Source organism: Gavialis gangeticus, unplaced genomic scaffold (genome assembly GCF_001723915.1).
Source record: "Gavialis gangeticus isolate Ggan-Ray unplaced genomic scaffold, GavGan_comp1, whole genome shotgun sequence".
In the NCBI taxonomy this organism is placed as follows: domain Eukaryota; kingdom Metazoa; phylum Chordata; order Crocodylia; family Gavialidae; genus Gavialis; species Gavialis gangeticus.
Genome location: NW_017729032.1, coordinates 66,708,084 through 66,730,155, shown reverse-complemented (window position 1 = coordinate 66,730,155; position 22,072 = coordinate 66,708,084). Strand labels below are relative to the sequence as shown.

The 22,072-nt window shown below is 41.0% G+C and overlaps 1 protein-coding gene across 6 annotated transcripts in view; it reads left to right on the top strand.

The window, feature by feature from the left end:
* Positions 1-2,596: 2,596 nt before the first annotated feature.
* LRCH1 (leucine rich repeats and calponin homology domain containing 1) overlaps positions 2,597-22,072 on the top strand; it is a 120,390-nt gene continuing 100,914 nt past the window's right edge. For all 6 annotated transcript variants that reach the window (XR_002098912.1, XR_002098910.1, XR_002098911.1 and 3 more), the window contains exons 1-2: positions 2,597-2,740; positions 13,680-13,806. Coding sequence is in view for 2 of the 6 variants with exons in the window: in XM_019524496.1 (XP_019380041.1) it covers positions 2,628-2,740; positions 13,680-13,806 (240 nt within the window). In the remaining 4 variants the exon portion in view is untranslated. The remainder of the gene's footprint in view (positions 2,741-13,679; positions 13,807-22,072) is intronic.

The window sequence follows — 22,072 nt, the reverse complement described above, 5'->3', positions numbered from 1 at the left end:
CCTCCTGCCCATCGCAGGGGACTGGACTTGATCTTACAGTTCCTTTCCAGTTCTACAATTCTATGATTCTATAATACTGATTTTGTTTTGAGGAGTTAGAGTCTAGGTTATTCATTAATTTTAAAATATAAAATGACAGTTACTGCATAATTAATAACTAGTTTCATAAGTAGCATTAGTGGAATTTAGGCTAATTTTGGTTGATTTTTAAAAAAAATTTTTTTTAGTTGTAATTGAGCAGCAAGTATGATGAAAAGCGTTAAGTCATCTTTTCATGTCAACATCCAGTTGTCTAGTATGTGTTAAATCTAATGTGATACAAGTGCATATACCATATTTACTTTACTAAAAGATGACCCTGGACTGGCTTCACCTCATGGAGCATGGGGCCACAGTAATCAAATGTGCCAGACTGAGAGACAGGGCAGAAAAGGATTCTGGGTGAACTGTTTGGAGCCCCATTTGGTAATGTTTGCCAGTCATTTAAGGCTGGTGAAGAAGCAGGAATCATTGGAAACAGGAAAGAAAGGTGCAGGCCAGCTGTGGGAGTGAAGAGGAAGTCAAATGTGTGCAAGTTTCATGGCTCTCTATGACTTCAAAAAGAGCTGGCAATAAGAAGGACTTTGCTTAATGGGCACTACAATATGTTTTATTCAAGTGGATTGCACTAATCTATCCTTGTGGTAGTTTTCTATCAGCATTGTAAACCTGATCGGTGCTGTAAAAGCAGAGAAAGGGATTGAAAGTGTCAGGGTGTAGTGAGTGGAGGAGTGAGGCCTGAAGCTCAGGATGGCAAGAGTTATCCAATGGCAAGTGTGGCAAGCGTTATCCAATAATGAACAGGTATATGTTTTTGTCAGTATTTGATAGCACTGCTTTTTTCTGTGAAATTAGTTTGAGGGTGCTTAACTGGAGGAAATTGTTTTGTGCATGATGTCATGAAGCTGATGTAATGAAGTTAAATCCAAAGATGTGCTTGAAAGGTTGATAGTCAAAGAACTTAACTGGGTTGCTTGATCAAGTCTCCACTTCTCTGATTATGAGGAAATTAAATAGCATTGCGCAAAAGATTACTGTTATGCGCTCCAAAAATACATTGAAAAATAAACACTCAAAGTAGGGGAAGCCAAATCTTAAACTGAGTCCTTAGAAGACCTTAGTGATGACTGACTTCAGAAATAAATGCTACTTTTCCTGAAAAGGTTCTGCACAGTAGGTATTCATCTGTGTAAGAGGAGGTATATTTGGCATGCTCTTGAAGCACAAATGCTTTGAAATATGAGCAGCAGCAATCTTGCAACTGTTCCACGGGTATGTTTTTGTGAGGCTCCAGAATTTGAAGCATATGCCAGCTGTAATGGAAACTTTATTGTTTAGGGCACACAGATTAATAAAGAGAGGCCTGGATATGGATTTAAAGTAGTGGGCTGCAACTTTGTTAACATGTGTTGGGTGCTATCCTCCTTGCCTCTTCAGACTGCCATGTGCTAACCATTTAAGTAGGGTCCATGCAGGGGTTTTGGACACCTACCATGTAAATCATAACTTGAGATAAATTATTTGCAGTGTACCCATAGTATTTAACTCACCTTACTCTTTTGAATCTTCTTACCAAACCCTAAGGGGGACAGAAGTTACCAATACAGTACTTTGTTTTGTGAAAGTTTGGCCCCATCAGTGGGTTAACTGAAAGGTTCTCCTTTTTTGCCCTTTGTCTGTGCTGGAAACTAGCCTTAAGTTGTTATAACAAAATAAACATTGCCACAAATGATACATTTGAGTCTCAAAGTCCTCCCTCTCCTGTTTTAACCAAATTGTAGTGAGGAAGTTGAAAACAACCACTAGGCCTCTGAAAGACCAACAGCATCCTGCAAACATAGCGTTTCCCGTGCAGCCACTTAGAGGAAGTTGAGACAGAAGCTCAAGAGGCCTAAGCAGAGGCTTCCTTTCGTGAGGACTCATCAACAGGCTAGTCAGCTCTCATCTCCCTCTGGCTGGTCAATAACGGGGCTGGGATGGTGCGGGTGCTTAGGCACATGATTGAGAGCCCAGAGGTCACCAGTTCAAGGCTGTAGCAGAAGTACTCATGGTGCAGCTCTGTCAGATTCCAGTGAATATGACTACTGCTATAAATACCTTATCACACAAGGTGAAATGGTCTGTGGCTTTTGTTGTATTCCTGTGCTTAAGCTTGTCTGTGTTTACTATGAGTGGAGGGAACACATCAGCAGTGCCCCTGTTGCTGTTCCACACCTTTTGTGCATCATCACAAGTTGGTTCCATGTCAAAATTTTGAAATAACTGTTGAGAGTGTATAATTTGATAGGACAAAAATCATAACAGAAACTGGGAAGGTTAGTTTGACAGATTATGTAAAAGAATGAAGTTACATGACTTGTTCTGTAATGTGCATATACCATCTTTCTAACTTTTGCAAGGAAAATTCCTAGTCATTTACTTTTAAGAAAGCTACAATTTGGAGACAGTATCCAGCTGTCTGTCAGTCTTGGGTTGTGGTCTTTTGTTTTGAAATGCAAATTTCAGAATTTGTACTTTCAAACAATAAGTAACATTTTGATTTTTTTTTCTCCTCAGATCTGTCCAAAAATAGATTAACTGAAGTTCCTATGGAGCTGTGTCACTTTGTGTCACTGGAAACACTGAATCTGTACCACAATTGTATTAAAATTATTCCAGATGCCATAGTGAATTTACAAATGTTGACTTATTTAAATTTGAGGTAAGTTAAATTTACTGCTTTACCTGTGCAAATTCAAGCATGCTGGCCTCTCTCATCTCATTTTTGTGCTTTTCTTTGGAAACTTCATTGACTCACTCAATTGCCTACTATATAAAAGAGAAGCTGTGATGATGAAATAACATTTATTTCTCCTGGTGTCATCTCAGCAAATCATGATGCTCATTATATCAGCGTAATATTGATGGAATTATTCCTGATTCCTTTGTGAGGGTAATGAACTTTTACATGTCGCACATATGCTGATTTTGATAGCAATTAACACACGTAGAGCGAATTGCCTTCATAAGCTTAAATTTAAAAAAAATCCATGTTGATATCTACAGCATATGCCTCGTCTTCACCGCAATATGGTTGTGTTACAAACTGTGAAAACATTTACTCATTATTTCTAGAAAGAAGTATAATTTTGGGTCATATCAAAGACACTGTAGTTTTGAAAAACTAGGATACTCATGTAAATTCTGTGTATTTGTAGTAATACTTTATGGACGTGCCAAAATGCTTAGATATTTGAGAATTCTTCAGGATAGTTGTTAACAAATTTATTTGAGTTTATGGTGGTGGAAGACATTAATACTTTATCAAGTGCTAAATAAGCAGTTTGTAGTAGGGTCATTGTATAGTTATAGCAGCGATGGTCCAGGGAATATGCAAAAAAGAGAAAATATTTCCATTTACATAATGGAGTTAAACAAAAGTAATTATTATAGCTTCAGCTAAACACTGGGTAGATCTGCTTCTTTCTCAGACATGACGAAGAGCATTTTGTACTCATAAGCTTGTTTGATGTGTCTCCCAAAGACATGGTTAGGCACAGACATCCAGTATAGGATATTACCAAACAAAATTTGCTTCTCCAAATTAATAAATTAGAACTGTGGCAGGCCAGTAGGGGGTTCTCCTGTGTTAAGCCACCCACCTCACTGTGCCTGACCACCTTCCAGGCTCCGAGTGCCTCCCTAGGGGTGCCTTGCATCTGGCTGACCCCCTTCCTGGAGCGCTAGCCTGGGGTAACGTAAGCTGCCACCATCCCGAGAAGGGACTCTCTCGGCCCTGTGTCCTCGGGGAAACACAGGCCTAATAGTCCAATGGGTACGCGACCCAGTACAAGCACTTGAGGCACTTCCCCAAGTCAGGGGCCAAAAAGGAAAGTCCCTCTTAGTCCACAGACCTGAGGGTCCTCTTAGGCATAATTTAGACCCACCTCTCAGTAAGTCTCCTACACTGGTCACAAAGGAGAACTTTATTGATTACAGGGGTATGGTGAAAATAGGGTACAAGATAGAGCAATATCATAGAAATCCCATAGAGCAAAACAGTCTCGCTGAGGTAGCCTTTTGATCACGCATCTGAGTTACTGCTAGCTATACATCTAATCAGATCTCGAGTAGCTTACTCACAAGCATCATCCAGAGGCTGTTGGAGATTCCCTCTGGAGGCAGGCTGTTCCTAGCTCATGAGTTTTGGGAGAGCCAGTTTCAGATGGTAAAACTCCTCTCTAAGTCTGAGTCCCCCGCATGGCTGCTGCTGCCCCCTCCTCCTGGGCAGTCTTAACTTATATAGCCCCTGTGACTTTGTTCACCTGGTCCAATGGAGGCCAGCACCTGTTGGCTGTTGGCCAACCAGTTTGAAATGCATCACTAGTTGCCGGGCAGACTCTAGCCCACCAGGTAGAAGCCCCTCACCCAGGTAGCTGATACCAGTCACGTAGTCAGAGGGAGCAGGTTTCCGCCCTCCCTCAGGAATGTAGCCAGCTCAGGTTACCTAAAGAGATAGGGTAACGGTGTGTCTCCTCTGCTGGGCCCATCCTAATCAAATTGTCACAGCACAGAGATTTTGGGGAGAAACAAAGGTGGCTTCCTGCCACAAGAACTTTACATATTTCATATGATTTATAAACATTCATCCTCAGAATATCCCTGTGTGGTTAAACAAGTTTAGCTAATAGATAAAAATATGAAAATATATGGCAAGAAGGGTAACTAGACTAGTGGCTCAGTAGTAAGCCTTGAAATTTCTATTACGTCTGAAGGAATAAAAATTCTGCCCAGATGTCATCCGAGTTGGACTTGGTTAATGGAGCCTTTCCAGATGGGAAATAAAAAGAAGGGAACCTAAAGGTAGATTAAAGAGACTCCGCCCCCCTCCCCTCCCCCCCACGGGAACACATGCTGGCTCTGGTTCCCTCTTGGCCAAGTAATAGCAGCTCCAGCCCTGGCTACAGGGCTGGGACTCAAGCTGATGCTACCACAGCTGCTGTTGTGTAGCTGGGCAGGAGCCAGAGCCAGCATATGTTGCATGGTCTATGCCCCTGGCTGGAGGGGGGCCAGAGCTGGAGCCAGAGCTGCAATGGAAAGGTAAAGGGTGGTGGGGAGCACGGGCAGCAAGGGGAGTGACAGTGTGGGGAACAGGCAGGGGGAGCCAGGCACTGGGGGGGTGGGGGCAGATGGGGAGAAGTCATACAGTTGCAGGCAAGGGGGCAGGTGCTGGGGAAGGCAAGCAGTTGGGGGAGGAGGTCAAGTGGCAGTGAGGGAACAGGTAGCAGAGGGCAAAAAATGAGAACTGAGGTGCATTTCTTTCACACATAAGTAGATAATTCAACACTTTGACAGAATGTGAGAAGAACTTGGTGGGTTTCATATATTTCATGGGAAAGCAATCTAGAACTGAACTATTTAAATATTTGTTAAAAAATACTTTATTTCCCTGGTGCGGTGGTGGTGGTGGGGGAAGAATTTAAGACACCCCCCAATAATTAGATTTTATCGATGGATAATTATAACAAATTTCCATGTCTAAAATTTAATTATTGGCAGGTTCTTTTAAATTTGAAGTTCTCTTGGATTTGGGTAAATACATTACTTGTTACAGTTTGTGCTGTAGAGGAGTAGGTCAGAATTTAGTTATCTAAGGACAGAGTGAAGGTTGATTTGCTGTTAAGGGAGTCAAGATTGAGGGTAGTGATTTATATGAAATAAGCATACTTTGAGGAAGTCTGAGGGTGGGCCATGGATATGCAGGAGTTTTTTTGTTTTTTGTTTTTACCTAGGCTACTAGGTTCCATTTTCAGGTTTGTAGGTACTGAGGACATATTTTCAAACTTACAGTATGTTGTCATTTATCTCTAGTTTTGTCATCTGAGAAACAGCAGTACTCATAGTCATTCTAAATATTTTTGTTTCTATTAGAATTTAGCACTTACGACTGATGAAATGCTGTTACAACTAGATATGTATAAACAAGCTGGTATGAGAAATATACCAAGTTTACATCTTGCACATGTAATTGCATTTTGTAATTATGGTTGGAAAACTCACTGCGAAAAGTACAATTTGTGTGATTTAGGTGTATTACTACAAAGCAAGGACAACTGCAGACAAAGTGGTAACATTTAAATTTGTATATAATAGCCTAATAAAATAGGGCCACAGTAGATTATAGAATCATAAACAAGAAGAAATGTATTAAAATTCTTATTTAAGGTTGTGTACCCACCTCCCACCTCCCTGCAACATAATAGTCTTCTGAAGTATTTTTCTCTCTCATGTGGGAATAGACTTGCTCCTTGTTTGTTGACCACAATGAGGATTCTGTAGTGGAAAGAAAAATGCTTTTGACTTCTACAAATGTACTGCATTCTCAGAAGAAAAATACCATGCATTACAGACCCATATTTCTCTTTCTGGCTTAATAGTCAGGCTTTTTGATGTTGAAGAATAGGGCCCACAGGCCAGATCTGGTCCATGGAGCCGCAGGGCTTGGCTTGTGCCTGTGCCTGCCCATGCTCGTTCTTATGCCACTTCTATATCTCTCAGGCCCCTTCCCTTCCCCAAGGCCATGGTATTGATGCAAGTTTCAGCCAGAAGGGAGCTGTTCTAGGGCCACGAAGATGGAAGATGTACCCATGCTGTTGTTGCTTAACGTACTTTACTAATAGATATACTTTATATATTTATATATTTAATGATAATTTATCAAATAATTGATGCAGCATTTCGCATTTCTCCTCCTGGATGACTTCTGAATTTTGTAGGAATTCAAACATTATTTATCATTGTAGGTTTATTTATCCTTATTTATTATCATTATTTATCACTTGACCTTATTTTTCTGTTTCAGAGCATGGAAGAACTATTATTTTTTTCATGTGCTAGATTTTTTTTTTTTTGTCTAGTGATAAATATAGTGCTTAGAAATGCTGTTTTAAGATCTATCTATGAGGTAGGAGAATAAGAGTAGTACTTTGTCCTTCCATAATAGCATGTAAATACAGTTTTATTTCCTTGGTTGACGGAAAGTAGTGTTTCATTGTGTTTGCTGAGAGACCAGCCAAGCAGATTTTATACCCCAGATCTTCAAGGTTTAATGGAGGGGCAGGCAAATTATGGCCCACAAGCTGGCTCCGGCCCACCAGGCCATTCTATCTGGCCTGCAGGGCACCTAAAAAGTTTAGAAAATTAATATTTATGTGTTCCTGGCTGCCTGTCAAAGATGACAGGAGCCAGGGCAGTAAGACCCAGGGGAAGCTGGCAGGAGTCAGGAACTAGGCTGGCCAGCTGGGCCTCACCCCCTCTCATGGAAGCTTTTGCCTGCCCTGGCTTTTACTGCTTCCCTGTATGCCTACTCCAGCACTACGCGGACCCAGGCTGCATTACTGGACTGTGGGAGCACGGGGTTGTGCTGGTACTCCAGGGCCAGGAGCAGGAGAGAGAGAGTGTGTGTGTGTGTGTGTGTGTGTGTGTGCGCGCGCACACGTGTGTGTTCATAGGACAAGTCCCACACATACCCCACCATTCCCATGCACCCACACCACCCTCGCACTGCCATACATGCAGACATCCCCTCATACCCCAGCCACCCTCACCTCACACGCAGCCACCCACACCCCACAAATCCATACACACCCATGTGCTCCCTCACCCCACACATCCACAGCCCCCCACAAACCTATACCCACCCCATGCCCCTCCCAATGTGCAAGAGTAAGACTTCATTTTAAGCTATTGTACAATGACCTCTGTGTACACTACACAAATGCATGTAAATCATGACAAAAATATTTTTTGAAATCTAATTAATGAATGTTGTAGATGTTTGATTTTTAGAATATAATTAAGTATTTTTCTGGTTCTGAGATAGCAAAACCCCTTGGTGAAAGGAGTATTTGAGCGGGCAAGAGGAGGGACTTCTGGTGGTAAAGGCTGGGGGCTAGGGGGTGGGACTTCAGGTCTCAAGCTGGCGATTAGGGGGCGGGGCGCCTGTCAAGGGCCAGGGCTTTCCATGCGGCCCTCAACAACTTGCCAAAACCCAGTAAGCAGCCCCCCACCTGAAATAATTTCCCATCTCTGGTTTAATGTATAATACACATATGAGATTGCCTTCCATATTCTGGGTTACCATGCATAGTAAAGACTTGAGGCAAAAAATGAGAACTGAGGTGCATTTCTTTCACACATAAGTAGATAATGCAACACTTTGACAGAAGGTGAGAAGAACTTGGTGGGTTTCATATATTTCAGGGGAAAGAAATCTAGAACTGAACTATTTAAAATAAAATATTTTAAATATATGTATTATTCTTGATTTAAATATTAGAAAAATGGACCTACAGGGATAGAGTGACTCAGTCGTAGATCACGTTATTATATATGCATATCTACAGTATCATATGCATAAGAACTATTTTATTCTATTGGGTCATATTTTAAGAACCAGTGAAGCCCCAAAAATGACTAGACATCATTGGAAGTCAGAAATTGCTGACATTTCAGTAGCATAGAGCACAAGCGTCAAACTGTTCACTTTGCAAAGTATTGTACTTTGGAATGGCTGTTAGTCTCTGAAAAAGAAGCCATCAGGGAGCAGATATCTTGAGCCTGTCTGATTGACCCAAACGATTAATCCCAGCAAATTTCTCTGTGCTATATCAGCCTGCAAGGTGCTTTCCAATTCATCAGTGTGGAATGTAAACAAGGTGTAGCTGACACCTGTCTTATTATCTACAAGTTCTGCAGCTGAGTTGTCTGACTGTATGAAACTACATAGGTTGAATCAGACTTATTGGTCAGTGAGAGAGGAAGGTGTGTTCAGATGCAACTAACTTTTCCTTCTCCCTCCATCCTGCAGAAGGTTTTACTAGAATTACTCTTGAAAAATGTTTCAGATATGTATTTGCCTTATTTGCTTCATTTCTGGTGTTCCCTCAGCATTGGGATACAAGGATCTGGTTCCTCTCTACTACAAGGATATCATTGCGCCACTGTAGTGTATAGTTCAGTCTAGAGAAGGACAAAATGGAAAACAAAAAACCCCAAAACATATGGAGTCTGCAATACCCGGCCTGTAGAGAATCCAAATAGTGATCTCAGTAATGGCAGTGTTCTGCATTAGGACCATATGTAGCTGTTCACAGGCATAGAGCTATGTGCATAGTAGTTTGCCTATCTGTGCATAAGTAGCATTTTTAAAAATTTAAACAGCAATGTAGATAACCAAATCTGGTCACTTAGACATTCAAAAAGCATAGAATGATACCCTAAAAGGATAGTCTGATTGCTGGAGGGCCACACTTTATTTTGAATGGGAAAAAAAAGAGCACATATACTTCTGAGTTACAGGAAAGAACATCAAATCAAAATATACCACTGGTGGAGATAGTGGCCCCATGAAGCCTACAGGTTAGTCTCTCTTTCCAAAACAAGCATCAGAGGCCGTATATGAGCAGCCGTAGCAGCCTCTTCGGTGAAGATCTGGCACCTTGTTGACATACCTTCTTTGAACTGATCATGGTGGAGGCTGCCTTTGGTAGGAGGGTGCTCCCAGTATTAGACAAAGGACTTAAAAAACCTATGTATAGCTGGGTATGAGTAGTCCCTGTAGTCATACTGCTATAAAATAACCATTAAGAAAATGGTTAGGTTTGCAGGAAGAAGAGAATAGGAACATTTGTTTGTTCCTTAGTTAAATTATTCTCTTGTTTACAGCATTTCTTTGCTCAGTAAAATAAAAATTCCTGATTGGTTCATAAAAATATGCTCTTCAGTAGGAATTTAGTTTATTGCTATAGTACATATAGCTATACAGACTGGAAGATGTCAGTCCAGACTCCAGACAGAAGCATAGTCTGTATTTCTATGGAAGGTTTCTCAGCTGGTGAGCTTTTCAGGGTATCTGGCCATGCCTATCTCATCCATGACTGATTGGAATAATTCTATTGTATGGCTGAATGCAAGCTATCATTTAAGGGATCTTTGGGTCTAGTAACTTGTCGAAGGATTTTTTAAAAAAAAATTTAATTGCAATAAATTATTCCTTTCTATGTACTGACATTAATGGAACAGAGTTTTCTCTGCTTGGTCTCTCCATGTACCTTTTCCTTACTCCTGCACTTATAGTAAGATAATAATGTTGATGGCTTATTTTATACATAGCATTACAGCTGGCTGGTGAAATGAACTCTACTGCCCATTTTATATACATTCAACCCCAGTAACCCTTTGCTCCACTCATCATTCCAAGATGATTTAGGAGTGATACTGTTGAGACAAATTCTCTGAGGTTACATTGTTCCCATGGCAATCTGGTAAAATGATTCTAAGTTTAATTACAAATTTTGACCCTTTCACTTTTTGTAATTACTTAGCTTCTTTTTTCCCTCTAGTTCTAACTTTGTAGTTACTGGAACTTAAACTTGGCTGATATATTTTCTATTTGGGGAAAAAGTCACTGGTCATTAAACGTCCTCTAAAGTATTAAATTTTAGGCAGTTCTTAAATGGAAGGAAGGTAATTTTTTTCTTCTTTTTTTTCCCCTCATACATGGAGGTGGGAATTGAAGATGGCCTGTAAGAAGAAATTGAGTATGTTTTCTTGAGGAGGATAAAATAGTTCCCCAGTACAATTTCAGAGATGGGAACTAGCAGAAATATGGCTGTCGGCACCAATGGCAATATAGCATAGTATACTGATTATGTTGGCTACTTACACTAGCAGCTCTCTCCCACCTAATAATTCGGTATAAAGCAAATTAATCTGTATACATTCTATGTTGGTATTATGGGAACATAGTCCTTTGTTGAACTGGTTGACTACACACAAACTGTATAGAAACTGCATTATACTCCTCCACCCTACCCCCTTGTAAGATTTCCGTGACCTTTTTTGGATGATGTGATACAACTTTGCTCTTTTCCAAAAGAGAAAAATTGCCCACTACAGCTCAACAACATAAAAAATTTTGTTAAATCTTCATCTAAGTATTGTCATTATGTACCTATTTTAGTTCCTTTTGAAATGAATGATTGCAGCTCTCTGACTAGATTTGGCTAATGTTGGCAGAATTCACTGCCTCAGCACTGTTTCAGTAAATGTAACAAATCAGTTACGGATTCTGAAAGATGGTAAATCATCGTCAGTGAAGTGTTGATGTGCTTTGCCACTGCAAACCAGGTTAAGTCAAAGCCATGAGAAGAAGGCAGAGAAAGGAACTTAGGGTGCCTATACACTCGCAGTGAGGATGCTCCGATGCACTGTAATGAATCGAGTCTGCTGGAGCATGGTAATTACTGCACTCCAGCTGACTCCTGTGTCACATGTATCAGTGTCCCCAATCTGAAAAATTGCAGCAGCGGTGCTTTAAGTAAAGCTCATTCGACGAGCTTTAGTTATAGTGCCCTGCCACCATTTTTCTGCATGGGAACACTGATACATGTGATGCTCCGGGTGCTTTAATTAGAGGAGTTCTTGGAGCTGCTCTAATTAAAGCCCCTACCCCCTACCCCTTTTCCTGGAACGTGTATAAACTCCCTTAGAGGTTCCCAGCTTCTACCCTTTCCCTTGGGTAAGTGAATCTTAATGCATATTCTCATCCACACAGGATTCTTATTTTTACCAAAATAGTCTCAAGAGAGACATTTCGGTGCACCTCTGCTCCTTATATGCATGTTCTTTTGATAAATCAGTCAGCCTTATTATCTGATTATACAGCTCTTTCACCCCTATTTATCTCTCCAGCTTCCTCTTCAAAGAAAAGAGATTAGCATAGCTGCTATTTAAGCCTCAAAATCAGTTTTAAAAAAAGGCTTTTTTAAATGAGAGCTGTGCTTATCTTGTGAGAAATGCAGCTGGAGGCTTTGTGAAAATATGGATTGATTCAGAATATCTTTCAGTATTTCTGAGTGAAGAAAAAATCAAAAGACTTGAAGCTTCTTCATAGATCTTTGTGCATTGGAAATTGTATTGAAAACAGTGTAGTTTCTGGTCAGGGTCAGTGTACACCTCATCTGGGTTTTTCTGTGGAGAAAGGGATAAAGTTTTCATAGATGAACTGTGCAGGGCAGCCACCTGGTGTCAGGGCTAGGTAGCTGTTTGAAAAGGATTAGGGATGTTCTCCTGATTTGGGGGAAAATGAATGGAACCATGGTGGTATTTTCCCATTGAGATTATCTCTATATTATTTTCACTGAGAGTTGTGTTAGGGACTATGTAGTCCCAAATAGAGTCCTGTTTAGAAGCCAGTTGTCTGTTTGGAGCAGACAGGTATGCAGGCTAACCTCCATTCTTACATAAAAATGGCATCAAACTTGGGAGCAGAGAATGAAGAAAGAGTAGTAACAAATGAGAAGTCCTTCAGGCACATGAAAAGGGGGTAGGGGCAGTACTTCTTAGTCAGACTTGGGAATCAAGGGCTCCTATAGACGTGCAGGGAGCCAGTTCCAGTGTGCAGGAAATCCAGCACATTGGAACAGACTCGATTAATCGAGTCCACTGGAGCACAGAAATAAATGCGCTCCAGCAGCCTTCTGTATCACATGCATCAGTGTCCCTGTGCTGAAAAATAGTAGTGGGGCACTTTGAACTAAAGCTCGTTTGATGATCTTTAGTTCAAAGCGTCCTGCTGCCATTTTTCAGTGCAGGGGACACTGATACACATGACATTCTGGCACTTTTAATTAGTGTGGCTCGCTAATTAAAGTGCCCCTGCAGCTCCTGGAGCACATGTAGAAATGTCCCAAGACCTTTCCTCTGCCACATACTTCCTCTGTGACCTTTTTAAGTCATTTTAATTTTTCTAGTACCTTGTTGTCCCATCTGCAAAATGAAATGATAGCTTTCCTAACTCACTGGAAACTTTGTGGGGTACTGGGAGAACAACACTCCTTTGCTTTTCATAGTTTTTATATTTTTATTTAAAAAATTAAAAACTTTTAAATATATTTTTCAATATGATTGCTTGACTTGTATTACTACCCTTGATAGGGAAAATATTGTGGTCTGTTCCTGTTGACCAAGTCACTGAAAATAAATGCTTAAGTAATGGGCTAAAGTATTTAGCCTTTCTAATCTAAGGTATTACAGGAGGATAGAATGTTCATTGATTAAAATGTATATAGCTACATTTATGGGAGCAGTAGGCATTCTAGTCCATACCCCATTCCTACTCCCCTCCCATCCCCTCTCTTTTGAATAATTGGTGGTTTGGCTTTCAGTTGGCTTAAAACTCTGAGACCTCTATTTACTACAGTAAACCTCTATGATTTTGTTTTAATATTTGTAAGCACCTCCCTGAGTTTACTGCATTTCTGGTGAAGGGAAACAGCTGTTATACGTTGTCATCAGTCTTTGTTGAAGTCCTCTATGTACATGTGCTTGAAATGATAAAATTAATTCATTTTCTTCACAGAGGGTGGTATTTCAAAAAGCCGTATTATTCAGGATGTGCAAATTTTTCATGTGCAGATGTTTTCTGTTAATGCCATTTTTATTCTAAAACTTTAATGTTCTTCTCATATACATACACGTTGATTTATTAAGATATCTCAGTAGCTCAGTTTTTTCATATTGCAATTGATTTTCTAAGTGAGCATATGCTAGAATGTGACTTGCATTTTTAATGTTTGTTTTTGTTTTTTCTGTTGCAGTCGAAATCAGCTTTCTTCTTTGCCAGCTTGCCTGTGTGGTCTTCCTCTAAAAGTCTTAATTGCAAGTAACAATAAGCTAGGTTCCCTGCCAGAAGAGATAGGTCAGCTAAAACAGTTAATGGAACTGGTATGTTACTGATTTGGACTTTTTTGTTTCTTACTGGTTACAGTATAAGCAACTTTGCAGACAGCTTCCTGTTTAGATCTCATGAAACAGCACACCCCATTACAGACTTCATGAGTTTTATCTGCTGAACTTCTTAAGGGCCATCAGATGGTTATACAGTAATGTTTTCTTATCTTCTCTCCAGCTTGTCTGTAACCTACATCACCCTTTCAGTTTCATACAAAGAAAAGCTGTTAAGTACAGCATTCTTTACCTGTTGTACTCCCTACCTTTTCACATCCCTCTCTGCTTGCTCCCTGTTTTGTGGCATCTAATGCCATGTCAGTCCCTTCATATATATTTCTAGCCATCTCTACTTCTTACAGCATTGTGTTCCCCTTAAGAAAGTTGATCCTGTCAGTCCATGTTCAGTTCCTCTCACCAATAGTTCCATGCTGTCCTGTATGCACTGAATAGCTTCTCTGAACCTATCCAGAAGAGCTCACTGTCCTCTTTGATGTCAAGTGTTTCCTTAAAAACTAGCGCTTCTGTGGTGGCTAAAAGATATCCAGTTAACAAAGGTGGAGGAGCGTGATTTAGTTGGTATTTTTACTTTTTTTTTTAATTGCAAAACAATATCAGAAGGTTGTATGTAAAAATTTTTGTATATTTGAATGTTTCCATCCCTTTCTTCTTTGGCTCCCCTTCGTATGTCACAGATTTACTAAAATGTAAATTTTCTGAGATACTTATTTCTGAATGTGTACCCTCTTGAGAATAGCCCTTGGTATTCTAAAATACTAGAAGCAGTTATTCCAACATTACTCTTGAATGCTTAATAAAAATTTCAATGTTGTTCCAACTGGTGCTGTCTCTTTTACTGCACCTATTTTGTATTTCCAAGTTGGCTATCACTTTGGTGTCTAAAAGTCCATGCTCATCCACTTGTTTGTCTTTTCTAGATATAGATGTAGACTACTTTAAAAAGGGGTATAAAACTCATCCAGCCTCCAGGGCTGGATGATTGGCAGGGGGCAGGTCTGTGGGCCAGAGTAGGCGCCATGTACACTTGCATCCTGGAGTAGTGGAGTGGCTGCTGACTGCAGCACACCTCTGGAACAGCCATGCTACACACAGTGGCTACTCTAGGGTTATGCTGCAATGCTCTGGAGCGGTTGCTGCAGGGCTCTGCTGCACAACCCCCGAGTCCCGGAGCAGCTTCCACATGCAGTGTAGGCACTCGGAGCTGTGCTGTACATGGTGGCTGCTCCGCAGATCCTGGTCAGGAGCTGGAATCATGCCAAGACCCACAGGTAGAGGGCCAGATGATAGAGCTCTGTGGGCCAGATTTGCCCCACAGTTCATATCTTTAACACACACAGTTTAAAATGTGATCTGTCATTTGGTACTGACTTGCCATTAAATTAGGTCCAGATTATTCAGGTGACCCTTTCTGGGCAGAAATATTTGCCACACACTGTCAAAAAATTGCTAAGGAGCACCATGCTTAAACTGATATGTAACCTCCAAGTGGATGTAATGTAGCTGCCTTATTGGTGTGCGTTCAGCATGCATCAGTAATCATGTACATGCTCTCCCTCTCTCATGTGCTTATTGGCATATGCACAGTACTGCATTAAAGATTTGTTTCAGAATGTAGCATGAAGATAAATGGGTGTGCTGCGCTTCACTGTAGCATTCCTTGGCATAGTCCTTTGATTCTGGAGAAATGCCCTTGGTGACACGTGCCTCACAGGATTAGGCCCTTGTTGCTGACTGTAATGAGCTTAACTTGCTGCTGACTTCCCCTTTTTTATTTTTTTCTCCCTGGGGATTCACGGGATCTGTTTATAATGGCTGACATGAAGTTGAATGTTTTTCTTTTTTCTTTTTTAAGACGTAAACTTTACTGTTTCATTTTGCCAAATAAGTCAACGTAAAAAATGACAATTTTTAAGTGGAAACAAAAAAGCTATGAAATAAAAAGAAAACATATACACAACAAAACAAAACATTCTCAGTACTTTAAAATGATACAGTCCAACCATAGTGATGGTTTACATCAGTGGGATTAACCTTTCTGGCAAGCATGCCACAAATTAAGCCAAGTGTCACTCCAGTCCCCCTCTGCCTGCCCAGTCTGCTGCTTTGCTTTCTGCTTCCTACCCCATCCATTGTCGAGTTTTTTGTTCCCTGCCACTGTGCTGTCTGCCCACTCCCCAGTCTACCATATGCCACACATAAAGGCTCCCCATGCCACTTGTAGCCTGCATGCTGCAGGTTGGCCATCCCTGGTTTACTTGATGCTTATTGTATTACTGTATTTAGTTACTCATTCTGTATTTATTTTATTAATAAAAATAGAAAGTATTAAACATCTCCCTGTTTAGAAGACAAAGTAAGTAGATTGTTAATGGAATTTAAAATCTGTCAGTGGTTGATCACTGATTAGTTTACCTGGCCTCTAGATTAAATATTGCAATTTGATTGCTTTTTAGTAGTCCATATGAAATCAGTTGGAGTCAGTCTGGTTCTATTGGGCATGGTTCCATGCTGTATTTTGACATGTCATTTGGGCCCATGCTAGCTGTTTCATCAGAGATTTTCCCATCCCTGGCAGTCATTCCAGAGTAAGGTTGACATGTACCAGCAACATGGTTTAGCATTGCATGTCCTGAAAACAGCTTCACGCATGGAAGTTGGAGTGTTTTGACTAAGATTAATAGCTCTTTTCCAGATCTTTAGCTGTTAAAATTAGAAGCAAGATTGGATATTCTGTGCAATGCAAATTGCATCCAGAAGAGGGCATGGATTTTGAGGGATTTTACTTAATTGAAAATTGGGATCAAACTGTCTTGCCCAACACCTCTTTAAAAAAAGGGCGAGGCTTTCCAGTCATATCAAGCTATCAGAGTTAATTTTTGAGGGCCCAAGAAAGTGTAAAAATTGCCTTTCTAAAAATGTTCCAAAACAGTGGAAACTGATGCTATTGCCACATATCATGCTTGTATATGTTTATATATGTTCTATTTACCTACTCCAGATTTATTCCAAGGAACAAGTTTGTATATGTTGTATAAATCTGTTATATCCTGTTTAAAAGATTTGAATAATGCCTTGACCTTCTCTTAAGCTTTTACCTTTACAGTAGAAACTCGCAATATTTTCATTTTTAGTTAAGTTCATAATTTTTATCTTGTGGCCATTCAATTATTTAGTTACATTCCTTTGCTTTCAGTAGAGTTTCAGGTTGCACAGTCTTGAGGACAGTTTGCCTGCTTATGAAAACCTTGCATTGTGAGTGAGTTGTGGTTTTTTGTTGGTTTTTTTTGTAGATGGATCTGAAGGGTGAATTTTACTTCAATGTAGAAGGTTTGCATCAACTCCTCTGTGCATGTTATATCATTAACATAGGTCTAAAGTGGTGTGTGTGATTGTCTTAAGTATTGTTCTGAATTTCACCCTTTGAGATCGTGTAGGGCCAGTACTGTAGGCAAATTGAAAATGCTAACTGTATTAATCTACCAGTGATAATTTGCTTGCATACTGCTATTTGACCACCATCTCTCACTTGATATAGAAATTAACCTTTCAGTGTCATTAATTTTGAGAGAGTTTGTGTTGTCAAAGAAGGAAATGACTAATTGAGAGTAAAATGGAATGATTACAATAAGTCTGACCTACAGCAAATATTAGCCTTCAGTTGTCTACAGATGGCCTTGAAAGCCTGGTACAAAACAGCCAGTTCCCTAATTGTTTTATTTTTTTTTTTTTAATTTAAAGTTAGAAAACTCTTTGATCCTAGTATTGATAACATTGGTTCCAATTTTAAAGCTTAAGATGAAGCAAATATACCCCTAAAAACGAAGAAAGAAAACCAAGGCAAAGTATTGCAAAGTCTAATAAAAATAAATATACAGCTCTTGATTTGTCATAAATGTCCAAACAAAATAAAAATAAAAAGTGTTACATGCTATGTTTAATGGAATGAAGGGACACTACTGTCTCTGCATATCTTGTAACTACCAATATTCCATCATAATAGATCAATCTTATTCTTGGGATTTTTTTTAAAGGCCGCAAGGCGACTTTGTCCTTGGAGTTGCAAAAACGTATTCATTTTCCTTGAAAAAATCCCTTTCCCTGAAACCATAGGCATGTTTAACAGTTCACACATTCATAGAAGTATGCTTCTAGAGAGACCCTTACCCTACAATATCTCTATGTCAAGGTGACTTTATCTTAATCTGTACACTCCAAAAAGTGCGTGCTTAATTATGAATTTGTTTAAAGTCTTTAAATTAAAGATAGGGTAGTAAACCTCTTATAATATTTAGTTTGAGAACAATGCAATTAACAGTGCTTCACACTAATTTGTGCAGGAGGTGATTTCCATTGCACTCATTAACAAGGAGTTTTAATTTCCTTATCTAAAAGCTAAAATAATTTCCTGATTCTGTTTTGACAAGGGAAGGAACTTTTGGCAGCAACAGGATCCTGTTAAGAGGTGAATTTTGTTTCTCTCATATGTGATTTGGTACTGTCAAGGAGAGCTTTATTGTTCCCCATTTTTCTTGTTAATTATTCTTTGTTCTTGAAGCACACCTTTGAATAGTATTGCAAAAGCTCCATTTCAGAAGGCTGAATTTGAAATTTGATTGGCCTCTGTTTTACCCCAGATCTTGGAGCTCACTGATACTGTGCAAATCATCAGCTGAAAGAATAGGAGTTAGAGTATATAAGGCATTCGCTTGGCTTTTCAAGAAAATGTGTTGTTGCCACTGAAATCATGCCCTAAAACAGTGGTTCACAATCTTTTTTGTACCAGGACCAAGTTGTAAACAGCCATGGCCAGTTGTAACCCAGTAAATAGTTTAAGTAGAAAACAGCCCCCTGCACCCCAGGACACAGCCCTCCAGTGTGTATGGCAGGGGGTGGGTGTGTGGGTTATAGCAGGGCACATACCCTCCCAGATATGGCTGCTGTGGGAGCACATGGGACTGCAGCCTGGCTGGACCAGCATGGGCAGGGACCACCTCCACAGCTGAGTGGACAGGAACTGGCACGGGAGAGTGGAGTGGGGTGGTGAGACTCATTGCTTCTGCCAGGACCCCCTTGCCACCAGCAGTGTGAGGAGTAATGGACAGGGGGCTGCGCTGCCCTCACCTCCTGCCAGCAGCCGCTTGTACGCTGGGCCATAACTATACCTCGTGCCATGGCCTGGCCTCTGTGATTGCTGCTGCTACCTATGCTGACCCCCAACCTACCTCCCCTTTGGGATAGAGTTGCAGCGTGAGGGGAATGGCAGTAGTGGCTGAGTCATGGTTCTGGGGTAGTGCTGCAGTCCAGTGCATAATGTCAGGAGGAGGTGAGAGCAGTGCAGTTCCCCCCCCCCCCCCAGTCCATTACTTCTTGTGCTGTTGGAGGCATAGTTAGTATGGGGTTCCTGGTGATGACAGCAACAAATTTTGCCATCCTGGTTCACCCTTCTGTGCTGGATCTTAGTGCTGGGCCACAGAGGTGGCTCCTGCCTGTGTTGGTCCGGCCAGGTTTCAGCCCTGTGCCTACTGTAGCTGCACAAATCAGGGGATGCACATGCCTCCCCATTCCTTCGGCACATCGCCTGTACCCCCCACCCCCTCTGTGTCATCTATGCCGCCCACTCCACCCCTGCAGGGAACTGCAGAATCTCCCCTCCATGCTGCTGGCTGCCATGTGCAGGTGTGCTTGGCATGTGTGATACCACTCCTCTTGCTCCCCCCAGCCCCTAGCAGCCCCTTGCAGGCTGGAACTCTGCCAGCTTGCAAGGGGAAATCCATGGTTTTTCATGTTTTCCTCCTTTAAAGGAGAATCGATTTTTAAAGTTTGTTCATGAGCCTTTCATATATTCTTGGAACCCACTTTTGGGTCATGACCCATGGGTTGAGAAACACTGCCCTAGAAGATATGCTATCTTCTGATTCTTCTTGTCTCGTTATGTGGCATTTGAAACAGACTAGGACATTGTAGTCACAATCAGGTAGTTTATTTACAGCTTTCGCTAAATCAGTACAGTCAAATTGAAAATAAAATCATATATAGTATAACAGAACTATGTAATGTATGATTATTCGTAGTTTCATAGTTGGTAGGGTTAGAAGGGACCTGAGAGGATCATCAAGTCCAACCCCCTGCCATGGCAGGAAAGAGTACTGGGGTCAAATGACCCCACCAAGGTATTTATCCAGCTTCCTTTGAAAGACCCCCAGGGTAGGAGCCAGCACCACTTCGCTTGGAAGTTGGTTCCAGATCCTAGCCGCCCTGACAGTGAAGTAGCGTCTCCTGATATCTAGCCTGAAACTACTCTCTGCCAGCTTGTGACCGTTATTCCTTGTTACTCCTGGGAGTACTTGGGAGAACAGGGACTCTTCCAATGCCTGCTGGTCCCCCCGCCTAGTTTGTAAACGGCCACTAGATCCCCCCTCAGCCTTCTCTTGTGGATGCTGAACAGTTTCAGGCCCCTTAGCCTCTCCTTGTAGGGCCTGCCCTTCTGACCCCTGATCATGCGAGTGGCCCTCCTCTGGACCCTCTCCATGTTGTTCACATCCCTCCTGAAGTGCGGCTCCCAGAACTGGACACAGTACTCCAGCTGCTGCCTGACCAATGTCGCATAGAGAGCATAAAAGCACGCAATAAAATTACACATTCTACCTTTTTAAATTAAAACAAACATATTATAGAAGTACAAAAAATAGGTAAAATATATCAATATGCCAGAGTAAGAATAAGAGTGGGAAATTTTATTTGAGTTTGGCCTTTATTCTTTGCACAATACTCCCTATACCCAGGGAGTATAGGACAGGCTGTGAATTATTATTGTTTTTTTTCTTCATTTGCCAGTGTTCAAAATTTTCAATTAAAAGAAGACCTGTTTTATTCTTCTTTCATTAAACAATGAGAAGGACCATAAATAGCAGTAGGCCTTCCCGTTCTTCCCATGAGAACATACCCTGCTTGTATATGGGGTCTGACACCACCTGCCCATAACAACTGCACATCTCTTGAGTGAATTGTTGTCTAGTAATGGCCTCTTTGTTTGTCATTTTGTCCTTCAGATAGGTAGGTTTCTAGTCCTAAGGAGTGTTTTATTAATTTTAAAAAAGGAGAAGTTTGAGAAGATTTCACTGCCTGAATATTTGTCTGCATGCTGGCATCTTTAATTCTTAAGTTCATGTCTTGTTCTAAATATAGGGAGAATATTGGGTCATTCACTGTCAGCATGTTTCCCAGGCCATTTTTATGGAGCATAAGTATGTTGTTTAATCATTCAAATAAGTTTATTCAGAAGAAAGGCTTCAAAAATGCGCTTCTTAGGGGTACAGGCTTTAATTTTTATGCGCTAATTTAGAGTTCTTAATTGAGCTAAAGTGCTCACAGTAAGAAGCGCCCTTTCAGATCTCATGGGACCCACCAGTTGTAGGTTGGGTAGAAAAAAAAGCTGCCTTAAACAGTAATGCAATTCCCCCCTCTCCTTTTTGAATTAACTACATAGGGGCTACACTCCATACAGTAAAACAGACTCTAGCTAATGTCTATAGGTCCTTAGTGCTGCCAGTATTGTCCATCTACCAGTGTTACTGTAAAAGGATAAAACTTCATCCAAAGCTTGTTTTGCCCTAATGCTTATATTTTGACATGATTATGCCAGCTCAGATTTTTATTGAAATAGATCCCAAGGTATTTAAATGAGGATACAACCTCCACTTCCTTTTTCTGTAAAAACAAAAACATTCCCATTTCCTCCTTTCCTTTCCAAAACAACCCCCAGTACCTTGGTTTAGCAGTGTTAATTTCCAAGCTATTTAAGACGATACTGCTGAAAAGCATCTAGTAACCTTTGAAGACGCTAGTAGGGAGGGAAAGACTGCAGCAAGACATGGGTAGGTTACAGGGGTGGGCTAACAAAAACAGGATGCGTTTCAATAATGACAAGTGCAGGGTGCTGCACTTGGGCAGTAGTAACCAGCAGCACACTTATAAGATGGGAAACTCCCTTCTTGAGAGCACGGAGGCAGAAAGGGATCTTGGAGTCATTGTTGACTCCAAGATGAACATGGGCTGACAATGCGAGGTCACGGTTGGCAGGGCTAACCGGACCTTGTTGTGCATCCGCAGGTGCATCTCTGGCAGGGCCAAGGAGGTGATCCTCCCCCTCTATGCAACACTGGTCAGGGCACAACTGGAGTACTGTGTCCAGTTCTGTGCGCCCCACTTCAGGAGGGATGTGGACAACATTGAGAGGGTCCAG